The sequence below is a fragment of the Phoxinus phoxinus genome (assembly GCF_949152265.1).
Source record: "Phoxinus phoxinus genome assembly, chromosome: 17".
In the NCBI taxonomy this organism is placed as follows: domain Eukaryota; kingdom Metazoa; phylum Chordata; class Actinopteri; order Cypriniformes; family Leuciscidae; genus Phoxinus; species Phoxinus phoxinus.
In genome coordinates this window covers 2371209-2384266 of record NC_136892.1, presented here as the reverse complement: position 1 = coordinate 2384266, position 13058 = coordinate 2371209, and the positions used below count along the sequence as shown (strand labels likewise).

The following is a 13058-nucleotide window of genomic DNA, read 5'->3' as shown; positions in this document are numbered from 1 at the left end:
CCAACATTTGGGTTCGTCCATATTTGACCCAAAATTGGGTTTAAACAACCCAGCATGTTTTAGAGTTTTGTAGAGTTTTGTAGAGTGATGTGTCATTTTGCATGTTGTGCATCACTTTGGTCTGCACTCATGTTGCTCTTAAAGTGCATATAAACAAACCTTGACCTTGACCTTGACCTTGACCTCTTCTGTGTGTCTGAGCAGGGTTTTCCGCTCCCGTGATAAAGCTGAACGCCTCTCCTCTGAATCAGTCTGAGATGATCTGGTCCGCGAACAAACCCTTGACTCTGATCTGTGAGGGACAGGGGGAGGTCGTGTGGAGGACAAGACTCGCCAGACTCCAGAAACACGTCTCACTAAAGGCCCTCACGCTCCACAAGCCCACCGCAGAGCACACGGGAACATACCGCTGCACTTACACGACTCACACACCCCTGTACTCAGAGATACACATATATGTGAAAGGTATGTGCACTATAAAACTTAGAATGAGTATCTATATGTGACCCTGGACCACAAAACCAGTCTCGAGTCACACAGGTATATCTGTGGCAATAGCCAACTATACATTGTATGGGTCAAAATTTATGCCAAAAATCATTAGGATATTAAGTAAAGATCATGTTCCATGAAGGTATTTAGTAAATTTCCTACCGTGAATATATAAAATATTTATTTTTGTGAGTGAATGCAGCACAATCGTGAACATAAATGCACAACTTTAAAAGTTCGATTTTTTTGCTCCCTCAGATTTTCTGTAGTTTACAATAGTTAAAATTTTCAATAGTTGTATCTCGGTAGCTGTATCTTGTCCTATCCTAACAAACCATACATCAATAGAAAGCTTATTTATTCAGCTTTTATGTGATGTATAAATCTCAACTACCAAAAAAAAATTTACCCATGTGACTGGTTTTATGGTCCAGGGTCACATATATGTTCTGGACAGCCAGTGTACAGTAATTATTTCCCTGTAGGGGTTACATTTTCGGTATTAACAGTTTACACTGACAATACACTATGGGCCCTATTGTAACGTTCTGAAACACAAGTGTCAAAGCGCAAGTAACTTTGTGGGCGGATCCCGGGCGCTGTTGCTATTATACCGGCGGGATAAACGACTCTTGCGCCTGGCACAAATCTAAAATGTGTTGGTCTGAAGTCGCTTCATTATTCATAGGTGTGGTTTTGGCGTAACGTGAAATAAACCAATCAGAGCGTCCTCTCACATTCCCTTTAAGAGCCGGCGCGCTTGTTCCGTGGCGGATCGCTATTATAACGGCGGGTTTGCCGGCGCACGCCAGGAGCGGTTCACAGCCGAGGAGACCGACGTTCTCGTCAGGGCCGTAAAACACAAAGAAGTGACATTATACAACAGGCGTATAATTTGGGTAAATGTGTAGCCTAATCTAGATTTATTTTTATTTTTTAATCTAGATAGATTCTTTTCACATCTTCACGGACACAACAATGATTTCCCTCGTGTGGTAATAATTTTCCTTGTAACAATGTATGATTTGCAAAAATGAAAACGGCTGCGTCCGTTTATATTAGAGAAGTAAAGTGTGTGTGTTGTTCACACGCTACATAATAGCCAAGCACGCGCCCTTAAAAGAGCATATGACTAACGCGCGGCGCCACTGTCTTTAGACTGGGTTTCTCCTGGTCAGTGGCGGAATTGCTTTCTAAAACTGGAAAATATCACCAGAGAACGTTTGTGCCGGAACACACTCCTCTGTTCACTGAACCGCCCCCGCGAGCGCAAGTTCATTCCCTAATTTATCGACGTGCGTCTGTGGAGGAAAACGTCCGCTGTGCGCGGGTGCAGAATAGGAATGATGCATGCCTCGGTGTACAAAGTCAATTGCGCTGGGTGCAAGATAGGGCCCTTATTGTACAGGGACTAAACATAGACACATATTTCATTCAATATTATACTATATATATATATATATATATATATATATATTATATAATATTATATTGTAAATTTGAGTTTTGCCAACTTATTCGGGTTAATGTGTGTATTTTTTTACTGCAATAGATTCTGTCAAAGCCTTTACTACACCTCAAAACCCACTGATAGTTGAGAAAGAAGGCTCAGACTACTGGCTGGACTGCTTGGTGACGGACCCAGCGAGTACTGAGTTATCCCTCAAGATGTGGAACGGATCAGACGTCCCGTCCCGGATGAATTACACTGCGGATCCCAAACGTGGCATACTGATGCAAAACCTTCAGCCCAGCTACGACGGAGATTACGTGTGTGCTGTGAAGATTAATGGAGTCCAAATGATGTCTGATGTCTTCAAAATCACTGTCCTAGAAAGTGAGTTGTGTGAGTCTTTTATGCTGTTTTGTCATTTCATCGATGAAAGATTGCAAGAATCGAATGTTATTGTAGGAATCGTGCACTACCCATGTGTTTCCCACAGAAGCACAACAGCCGCCGCCGCTGTCGCTCCCAGACGACCAGTACGTGCGAGTCGTTGGTGAAACGCTGCGGATCCCTTGTTACATCAAAAACCAAGATCATTCGTTCAACATCAGCTGGAGCTCATCAGATAAGGTGAAGTCTTCCAAGAACTCAATCTCATTACAAACATTAAAAAAAAAAGATTATTGGTAAGGAACTGAATCAATCTTGAATTTTTGGTCTTGAAACCTCTTGAAAACATGGCCTTGGTCTGAATTTCACTACACAGTGTCTTGGTCTAGACTCTCGGCTTGTGATCACAGACAAGACTACAGTATTCTTGTAAAGATATTCCAAACTTCCATATGTTTATTAATAATCAAATGAGGTGGACAGTAACGAAGTACATTTACTTGAGTACTGTATTTAAGTACACTTTTGAGTATCTGTACTTTACTTGAGTATTATTTTTTTCTGGAAACTTTTTACTTTAACTTCACTACATTTGAAAGACAAATATCGTACTTTTTACTCCACTACATTTCTGTCAAGCTCCTTGAGTAGAGAGTATAACGTCAGGGATGATTTTGGTTGCAGGGGTTGCATTTGGTTGTAAATGAAAGTTGAGTTGACGTCAACCCGACATTAGATTGAAGTCAACATCCAACGTCGGACAGACGTTGCATTTTGGTTGTAAATGAAAGTCTGGTTGGCGTCAGAACTCGACTGATGTTGGTTTCTGACGTCAACCGATTTTCAACCACAATACAACGTCTGTCCAACGTTGGAGATTAACGTCAATCTGACATTGGATTCTGACATCAACCTGATTTTCATTTTCAATGTTGGGTTTGGTCTTCTAAATCCGAATTTTGTCATTGTTTTGGAGCACACTAGCTTATAGATAACAAGGCTAACATGTTCATACTAAAAGCCAAATAACTGGGAACAGCCATTTGTGTGTCCGAAACCATTGTGGACGTTATTGAATGACTTATTCAATCCCACTACAGGAACTGTGTTATAGAAATACATGTGATATTGATATGAGGGCAGGCAGAGATTCAGAGGCATAAGGTACTGTAAGTATTACATGCAACAATAATAAAACAATGCATTGACATTTACTTTTATACTTAAGTACTTTTAAAAATGAGTACTTCTGTACTTTTACTTAAGTAAAAATCTGTCTTTACAACTTTTACTTGTAACAGAGTAATATTTGACCAGTAGTATCTGTACTTTTACTCAAGTAAGGAAGTTGTGTACTTGTCCACCTCTGCCACCCTTTATTAATGCATAAATGCATATCAAGAGTAGAGGAATTCCAGGTAAAACTTTACCTAAAGGGATAGTTCACCCAAAAATATAATGTGTATTCATGTGTATCTGCACACCTTATCCATCTTAATTAACCCATTGGTTCACAGCTTAAATACATTTACAGAATATTGCACAGGTATAAACTACGTAAAATAAAGTGTATAAAGATTGTACTTAAGTACTTCATGTGTATCTACATACCTTATCCATATGCCCCTTAGTTTGATTTAACCCACTAGTTCACAGCTTAAATACATGCAGTAGTTTCCTAACTACATTAAAATTACATAATATTACACAGGGATAAGCTACGTAAAATAAAGTGTATCAAGATTGTACTTAAGTGTACTTCATGTATATCTATGTGTAACAGTATCTGCTTATTACATGTGCATAATTACAATCTGTAAGTATTAATTACATTTTGTTACATGTTATTACAACGTCCACTACTAAGTAATTAATTAAGTATTTACTCTGTATCATGAAAACCGTAAAATAAAGGTTTACCCACTTTATTTAAAGGTGTCATTGTTACAGTGTAATTATATATTTAAGTATTGAGTAATAATAATTAACAACATGTACTTACTATAGGGTTAGGGTAGGATTAGGGTTTGGTTGAGGGTTAGTTGCATCATGTAATTATACATATTTTACTATTATTACTATGGTATGTACAAGTAACATATGTAACAAGGACACTAAAATAAATTGTTACCCTTTATTTTAAGGTGTCCGTGTTTCAATGTAGTTATGCATTTCTGTTCTGTGTTATAATAATTAACTATAGGCCGAATTATAGGAACTATTCCACCGAAATTACCTGGAACAATTTGTCCCAGGAACTTTTTTTGCCCCAGACCGGTTGCTTTCTGCGTTTACACCGCGGTCTAAAGTACCGGGAAGATTATGTAAACTGCTCGTAATCAGTTTTGAGCGCCACATTTATAATAAGTATGGAGGAGATTCAAACTGTGCTGCAGTTGTTTGTGATGTATTGGTTTACTAACAAGGTAATTAACAAAACGGCAGAAAAGAGACGAGCACTGATACTAAAGCGTGTTCAGAAAACTCGTAATGCTATAAAATTAGACGATGTGGACATTGACCGTGAGACGGATGGGACGTACGCGCAGAAAATGTCCTCTTCCACAAATACGCTGAATAAAGCCTGAACCTCGTCGTCGGTCCAGCTGTGTTTTTATTTGATTACAGTTTTTTTCAGTCGCTAACAAGCGTTTGTCCAGCCAGTTGTCACATTTTCAAAACTCTAAACACAATTAGCACAGCATCGGTCTTTTGTGGCCATACCATTCACACATTTCATGTCGTTTTCAAACAATATGCAGTCAGTGAACACATTTCCATAATGCTTACATTTTCTTAACAGACAAGCTATACCTCCCAACAAAACTATGGATTGTTTTTGTAGTATTTACGAATGTTAACACACAACATCCCACAATAGCAAAAACAATATTCCAAACCTTAGATACAGTATAAAAACCTCTGCTTCTGCAATGATCAGTTCAAAAACAATATATCTCAGCTGATAACAAACAAACAATTGAATAATTGACACAGAGCTTATTTATGTTGGGTAAATTGGGCCAACCACAGCTGATTCCAGTCTGGCTTAGACTGGCTTAGAGTGGCAGGGGTTATTTTTTTCTATTACATTGACACTTATACAGTAAAAGAAGGACTGTGAGGAGTAATGTGTTTGGAAACAGAAACAGAAAAAGACAAACACTGTAATGTCTGGAAGAGGAAGAGTAAGAGCAAGGGGCCCAGTGAGAAGAGCAGGCCCAGTGAGAGATGCAGTGAGAGATGCAGTGAGAGGTGCAGGAGCAGTGAGCCAGTGGACCCTATAATGCCGAGCGCATCCTTGCCTTTCTCAATGATCTCCACCAGCGCCTGGGTCCAGAGCAGGATCAGGAGGGTGAAAACATGAGGACCTTTGTAATTACCTGGGACAATGTGGCTTTCCATCATTCGCAAGCAATAACAACATGGTTTGAAGTCCACCCAAGACTGGTAAGTCTCTTCCTTCCACCCTATTCACCTTTCCTCAACCCCAGAGAGGAGTTATTTTCTGCATGGAGGTGGACGGTTTATGACCATCAACCACATGACCAGATGTCCCTCCTTGAAGCCATGGATGCTGGTGCAGGGACATCACAGTTCATGATTGCCAAGGGTGGATCCAACATACCAAGTGGTTTTATCCCAGGTGCATCGCCTTGGATAATATCAGATGTGATGTTGATGAAAACATGTGGCCTAACCCTGAAGATCGCAGAGATTAGATACAGTAATTTTGTGCTTTTTGCTGTTGTTTTTTTTTTTTTTGTTCAGAATGCTCTTATGTGTTTCATGGATATTTTGTTCACTGTAAGCAATACTGTAAAACTTTTTCTGTTCTATCATACCGTGTTTCTACTGTACCTCCTGTAGTAAAGAGTAAAAGGAAAAAAACTGATTTGCTTTTTACTGGAATGCTTTTGAATGAGAACATTACTGTACATGTGGACATACAGTTCCCAACCAAGACATTTAGTGTAAAAACGGTGGATTGCATGGTTTGCATGCAAATACCTGTAAAACTGAAACATAAAAGTCTATGCAGTTTTTGTAATGTCAAGAATAGCCAGTATTCTGAAACCTGGTGTACTTTGATTGACTGCATGTACCTTGTGAAAAGAAATCAAGTGTTATTCTTTGACAGAATAATTTCATTTTGAGTCAGATTTCCAGTGTTTTGGTAAAGTTAGTGTGTGCAGAGAAAGATGTGTTCTATTTTGAAATGAAGAGTTAGTATATATTTAACAAAATGTGTTTTTGAGAAGAAAATTAACCATTTGGCCAATTGTGTTTTGTAGGTGTGAGTCTGTGTTAAGAGTTTAGAAAAAATATCTGAAGTATGGGTAAGCGCTTGTTAGCGATTGAAAAAAACTGTAAATTCCATATTTGCAGTGAATGCACTGCACTGCATGAAGCCACGAACCGCAATAGATTTTTTAAAAATGGCGGTTAAAATAGAATGGTGCGTGGAGTCATCCAATCAGAATGCGGCGTGAACACAACCAATCAGCACGTTCAGCACATAAGCCCCACCTCCGAAAGTTCCTGAACTTTGAAAAAGTAATATCTCGCCAGCAGGGACTTTCGGAGGGGGAAATCTTTACCCAGAACTTCATTTAGACCCTGATCCTGCGGTGTAAACCCACCGAGTCCCAGCCCACAGTTCCCAGTTCCTGGGGGAAGTTCCTGCGGTGGAAACGCGGCTTAAATGTACTTACAGTAAGGTTAGGGTCAGGATTGAGGTTTGGTTTAGGGTTAGTTGCATGTAATTACGCATGATTTATAGTTTTTAATACAGTAACGTGTAACAAGGACACTGTAAAATAAAGTGTTACCGGCATTTTTTAAAACTTAAGTACAGTTTATTGTATCAAATTATGAATTTAAATGTTTGTACATAGTAAAGACACTTTTATATAAAGTGGGACCTGATTTAAATTCAAAGCTATTCAGTTCCTCTAAATCCATTTCAGTTCCTGATTGTTGTAAGATTGTTTTGAATGCTTACTGCACCGTTTGGTAATTTTTTTATCAATATTTGTTCAACTTAGGTACTGAATCATGAAACAAAGAAAGACAAAAGGTGTGACATTTGCTTCACTTCCCTTTTGACTCTTCATCAAGTCAACATGTCCGACTCAGGGAATTTAACCTGCACCGGGCAGAATAAAGCTGGACACAACAGTGTTACCGCAGTTCTTACAGTTGTAGGTAGGTTTCTTTATATCAGAGACGGATACTCAAAAGTTTGTTTTGGTAAAATTTGTCTGTGAAATTGTGTTTAAGTCATGGTCTTGGTGTTCTCTTTCAGATAAACCTTACATTAGACTTACTCCCATCCTGTCCTCTGAACACAAGGTGAATAGGACGGATATTGAGGTGATGCAAGGGGATCTTGTTAAACTTGGTGTGCAGATTGAAGCATATCCAGAAGTGAAATGGACACGTTGGAAAACTCCCGAATCGAATCATACCCACGAGGAAACATTTCTCAGGATACACAAAAGGTTGAACAGACTTTTAGTTCATTTGTTTTTGTGCTCAGAATTATAATGTGATCCGAGACCAGATCAGTTCTTGATAATGGGCCTTTTAAAGGGTTCGTTCACCCAAAAAATTTAAATTACTCATGTCGTTCCAAACCCGTAAGACTTTCGTTCATCTTTGGAACACAAATTAAGGTATTTTTGTTGAAATCTAAGAGCTTTCTGTCCCTCCATTGACAGTCCAGTAACTAACACTTTGACGCTTCAAGAAGGTAAAAAAAAGTGAGCGGAGTAGTCCAAATTTTCTAAAGAGACTTGATCACTTTATTTGATGAACTCATTTTACTTAGGCTTGTATTCAGATATTACCATTTATCAGCAAACATAAACAGAGGCTCAACTGAACATGCTTGACACGCGAGAACAAACCTCTTGTTGAAGCTCAAACGTGATGCGTTACATGAGAATGAACCTCATTGGTTCTTGCTGAAGCTCAAACGTGATGCGTAACACGAGAATGAACCTCATTGGTTCTTGCAGAAGCTCAAACGTGATGCGTAACACGAGAATGAACCTCATTGGTTCTTGCTGAAGCTCAAACGTGATGCGTAACACGAGAATGAACCTCATTGGTTCTTGCTGAAGCTCAAACGTGATGCGTAACACGAGAATGAACCTCATTGGTTCTTGCTGAAGCTCAAACGTGATGCGTAACAGAGAATGAACCTCATTGGTTCTTGCTGAAGCTCAAACGTGATGCGTAACACGAGAATGAACCTCATTGGTTCTCGCTGAAGCTCAAACGTGATGCGAGAATGAACCTCATTGGTTCTTGCTGAAGCTCAAACGTGATGCGAGAATGAACCTCATTGGTTCTTGCTGAAGCTCAAACGTGATGCGTTACATGAGAATGAACCTCATTGGTTCTTGCTGAAGCTCAAACGTGCTGCGTTACATGAGAATGAACCTCATTGGTTCTTGCTGAAGCTCAAACGTGATATGTTACATGAGAATGAACCTCATTGGTTCTTGCTGAAACTCAAACGTGCTGCGTTACATGAGAATGAACCTCATTGGTTCTTGTTGAAGCTCAAACGTGATGCGTTACATGAGAATGAACCTCATTGGTTCTTGCTGAAGCTCAAACGTGATGCGTTACATGAGAATGAACCTCATTGGTTCTTGCTGAAGCTCAAACGTAATGCGTTACATGAGAATGAACCTCATTGGTTCTTGCTGAAGCTCAAACGTGATATGTTACATGAGAATGAACATCATTGGTTCTTGCTGAAGCTCAAACGTGATGCGTTACATGAGAATGAACCTCATTGGTTCTTGCTGAAGCTCAAACGTGATGCGTTACATGAGAATGAACCTCATTGGTTCTTGCTGAAGCTCAAACGTAATGCGTTACATGAGAATGAACCTCATTGGTTCTTGCTGAAGCTCAAACGTAATGCGTTACATGAGAATGAACCTCATTGGTTCTTGCTGAAGCTCAAACGTGATATGTTACATGAGAATGAACCTCATTGGTTCTTGCTGAAGCTCAAACGTAATGCGTTACATGAGAATGAACCTCATTGGTTCTTGCTGAAGCTCAAACGTGATGCGTTACATGAGAATGAACCTCATTGGTTCTTGCTGAAGCTCAAACGTGATATGTTACATGAGAATGAACCTCATTGGTTCTTGCTGAAGCTCAAACGTGATATGTTACATGAGAATGAACCTCATTGGTTCTTGCTGAAGCTCAAACGTGATGCGTTACATGAGAATGAACCTCATTGGTTCTTGCTGAAGCTCAAACGTAATGCGTTACATGAGAATGAACCTCATTGGTTCTTGCAGAAACTCAAACGTGATGCGTAACACGAGAATTAACCTCATTGGTTCTTGCTGAAGCTCAAACGTGATGCGTTACATGAGAATGAACCTCATTGGTTCTTGCTGAAGCTCAAACGTGATGCGTTACATGAGAATGAACCTCATTGGTTCTTGCAGAAACTCAAACGTGATGCGTAACACGAGAATTAACCTCATTGGTTCTTGCTGAAGCTCAAACGTGATGCGTTACATGAGAATGAACCTCATTGGTTCTTGCTGAAGCTCAAACGTGATGCGTAACACGAGAATGAACCTCATTGGTTCTTGCTGAAGCTCAAACGTGATGCGTAACACGAGAATGAACCTCATTGGTTCTTGCTGAAGCTCAAACGTGATGCGTAACACGAGAATGAACCTCATTGGTTCTTGCTGAAGCTCAAACGTGATGCGTTACATGAGAATGAATCTCATTGGTTCTTGCTGAAGCTCAAACGTGATGCGTTACATGAGAATGAATCTCATTGGTTCTTGCTGAAGCTCAAACATGATGCGTTACACGAATGAACCTCATTGGTTCTTGCTGAAGCTCAAACGTGATCCGTAACACGAGAATGAACCTCATTGGTTCTTGCTGAAGCTCAAACGTGATGCGTTACATGAGAATTAACCTGATTGGTTCTTGCTGAAGCTCAAACGTGATGCGTAACACGAGAATGAACCTCATTGGTTCTTGCTGAAGCTCAAACATGATGCGTAACACGAGAATGAACCTCATTGGTTCTTGCTGAAGCTCAAACGTAATGCGTTACTTGAGGATGAACCTCATTGGTTCTTGCTGAAGCTCAAACATGATGCGTAACACGAGAATGAACCTCATTGGTTCTTGCTGAAGCTCAAACGTGATGCGTTACATGAGAATTAACCTGATTGGTTCTTGCTGAAGCTCAAACGTGATGCGTAACACGAGAATGAACCTCATTGGTTCTTGCTGAAGCTCAAACGTGATGCGTAACACGAGAATGAACCTCATTGGTTCTTGCTGAAGCTCAAACGTGATGCGTAACCTGAGAATGAACCTCATTGGTTCTTGCTGAAGCTCAAACGTGATGCGTTACATGAGAATTAACCTGATTGGTTCTTGCTGAAGCTCAAACGTGATGCGTAACACGAGAATGAACCTCATTGGTTCTTGCTGAAGCTCAAACGTGATGCGTAACACGAGAATGAACCTCATTGGTTCTTGCTGAAGCTCAAACGTGATGCGTAACACGAGAATGAACCTCATTGGTTCTTGCTGAAGCTCAAACGTGATGCGTAACCTGAGAATGAACCTCATTGGTTCTTGCTGAAGCTCAAACGTGATGCGTAACCTGAGAATGAACCTCATTGGTTCTTGCTGAAGCTCAAACGTGATGCGTTATGTAACCGGTCCAATTCTGACCACCAATTACGATCTGCGTTGTGTTGTGTAGCTGAAAGGAGACACGGGACAACTGGATCTGCTGCTGATCTGAAGAATTTATTTTTCTTGGAGCATGTAGATGGTGCTGGATGGAATAAAGAGAGTACAGCATGAAATGCTTGCTTCTGTGATTTTATCACCTCTCCTCAGCGCGCTCAAAGCAGACCGAGCACATCACAATGACAGTAAATAATCAAATTTACAATAAAATGGATGAAAACACATTACAAACAATATTTAAGGAAAATAAATGGTCACAACAATTAATAAATTGTCACAATGAACAAATGTGAGCCATACCTGGATGGAATAAAGAGAGTACAGCATGAAATGCTTGCTTCTGTGATTTTATCACCTGCACAGATCAAAGTCCAATGAATTGATCGGCCAAAATCACCGCATTCAGTCGACGCACACACATACACTCAAACCGCTGTACTCAGCTATAAAGCTATAATATCCAATCCATCCATGCATAAAACACTTCGTAATACGTTTCTAACACTCTTAACATGAATATACGTAAACATTATGTACTCAATCCAACTTCTGGAAACTTTAACACTTTATATTGAAAGAGCACCGCTAGCTGCTTACCTCTCCTCAGCGCGCTCAAAGCAGACAGAGGACGCAGCGCGGGTAGAACAGAAATGACGTCATGACGCCAGTACAATTAATCAACTTTTTCCGAAATAATACTGATAAATGTTCAAAACTAAATTATTATGTCTTTTTAAACAAAATAATATAAAGTAAATAAAAACTGACAGGAAGGATTATTAGTGAAACATTAATTTACATTGTTAATATACACTATGAATATAAACATCCGTCACATTCACCCCTCCTGAATTTCACTAATATCCTGACCAAAGGACACATTGATCCAACGGAACCAGATTTTCAACGAATCTCATTCGCAGTTCAACATAGTAAGTTACCTGCTTTGCAGGTTAAGAAAAATCCAAGGTTGATCACGTCTCAGATATTCTTAGAACAGTATGCTGCCTTGTACAACATCCAATAATCTGGTCTGTATTTCACTTCATGAAATTCACGTTCACAGTATTTTCATAGAAACAATACCTTTTAAAATAAAGAAAGAAATGACCCTGATCTCTTTGCTAAAGATGACCCCATTCTCTGAACATAAAATGGTCTCTGTGCCATTGACTCAATCAACCGGTTAACTTTTTTGACCACCCTTCCTGCACGGGTCCTAACACCCAATGTGTCAGTTGGAATTTGTGCTTGTGTGTCAGTAATACTGTTATCATGTGTGTCATTCACAGTTTCTGTTAATGAGCCAGGATTACTAGCAGAAGATTCGGTCTCTATGACAGGTACTTCATCAGAATCCCCAACAGCCTCATTTTCACTGGGATTTTGTTCGCAGACAGTTCTGCGACTGTGAACTGAATGATCAGATTGCGGAACATCATCTTGACCTTCAAGTACCCATGCCCTCGTTCTATCATCAGAACTCTCCTCTTCCAATGAGTCCGACAACTCAGACACACAAGACTCAATCTCCATATTGTCAGCATTAGACTGTATGTCCTTGTCATCTTGAGGTGGTTCAACAGGTAGGAAGCTGATATCCAGAATCAGATTTCGATGCACCACTTTGGATTTGCCTTGTTCGTCAATCAGTCTGTATATGTTTGTTTGAAGGTTCCGGTCCTTTACAGTATAGACAGTTGGGTCCCACTTATCGGCAAGCTTTCTCTTTCCTCTTTCACTCTTGTTTGCAAGGAGCACTCTGTCTCCGATGTTCAAACATGTGCCCTTGACCTTACGATTGTAATCCTTGGCCTGCTTTTTCTGCTCTTTTTCAGTGTGTTTCTGAGCAATGCGAGTTGCTTCATGCAGGTAAGACATTAGGGTTTTCGCATAGCTGCCATGGTCAACAATCACCGGGTCATGCAACACCTGCCCAAACATGACATCAACAGGT

General features: G+C 39.9%; 1 protein-coding gene across 2 annotated transcripts in view; it reads left to right on the top strand.

Moving 5' to 3' along the window:
- csf1rb (colony stimulating factor 1 receptor, b) overlaps window positions 1-13058 on the top strand; it is a 79410-nt gene that overhangs the window by 22976 nt on the left and 43376 nt on the right. For both annotated transcript variants that reach the window (XR_013794473.1, XM_079585042.1), the window contains exons 2-6: window positions 205-465; window positions 2045-2329; window positions 2436-2569; window positions 7378-7537; window positions 7638-7833. Coding sequence is in view for 1 of the 2 variants with exons in the window: in XM_079585042.1 (XP_079441168.1) it covers window positions 205-465; window positions 2045-2329; window positions 2436-2569; window positions 7378-7537; window positions 7638-7833 (1036 nt within the window). In the remaining variant the exon portion in view is untranslated. The remainder of the gene's footprint in view (window positions 1-204; window positions 466-2044; window positions 2330-2435; window positions 2570-7377; window positions 7538-7637; window positions 7834-13058) is intronic.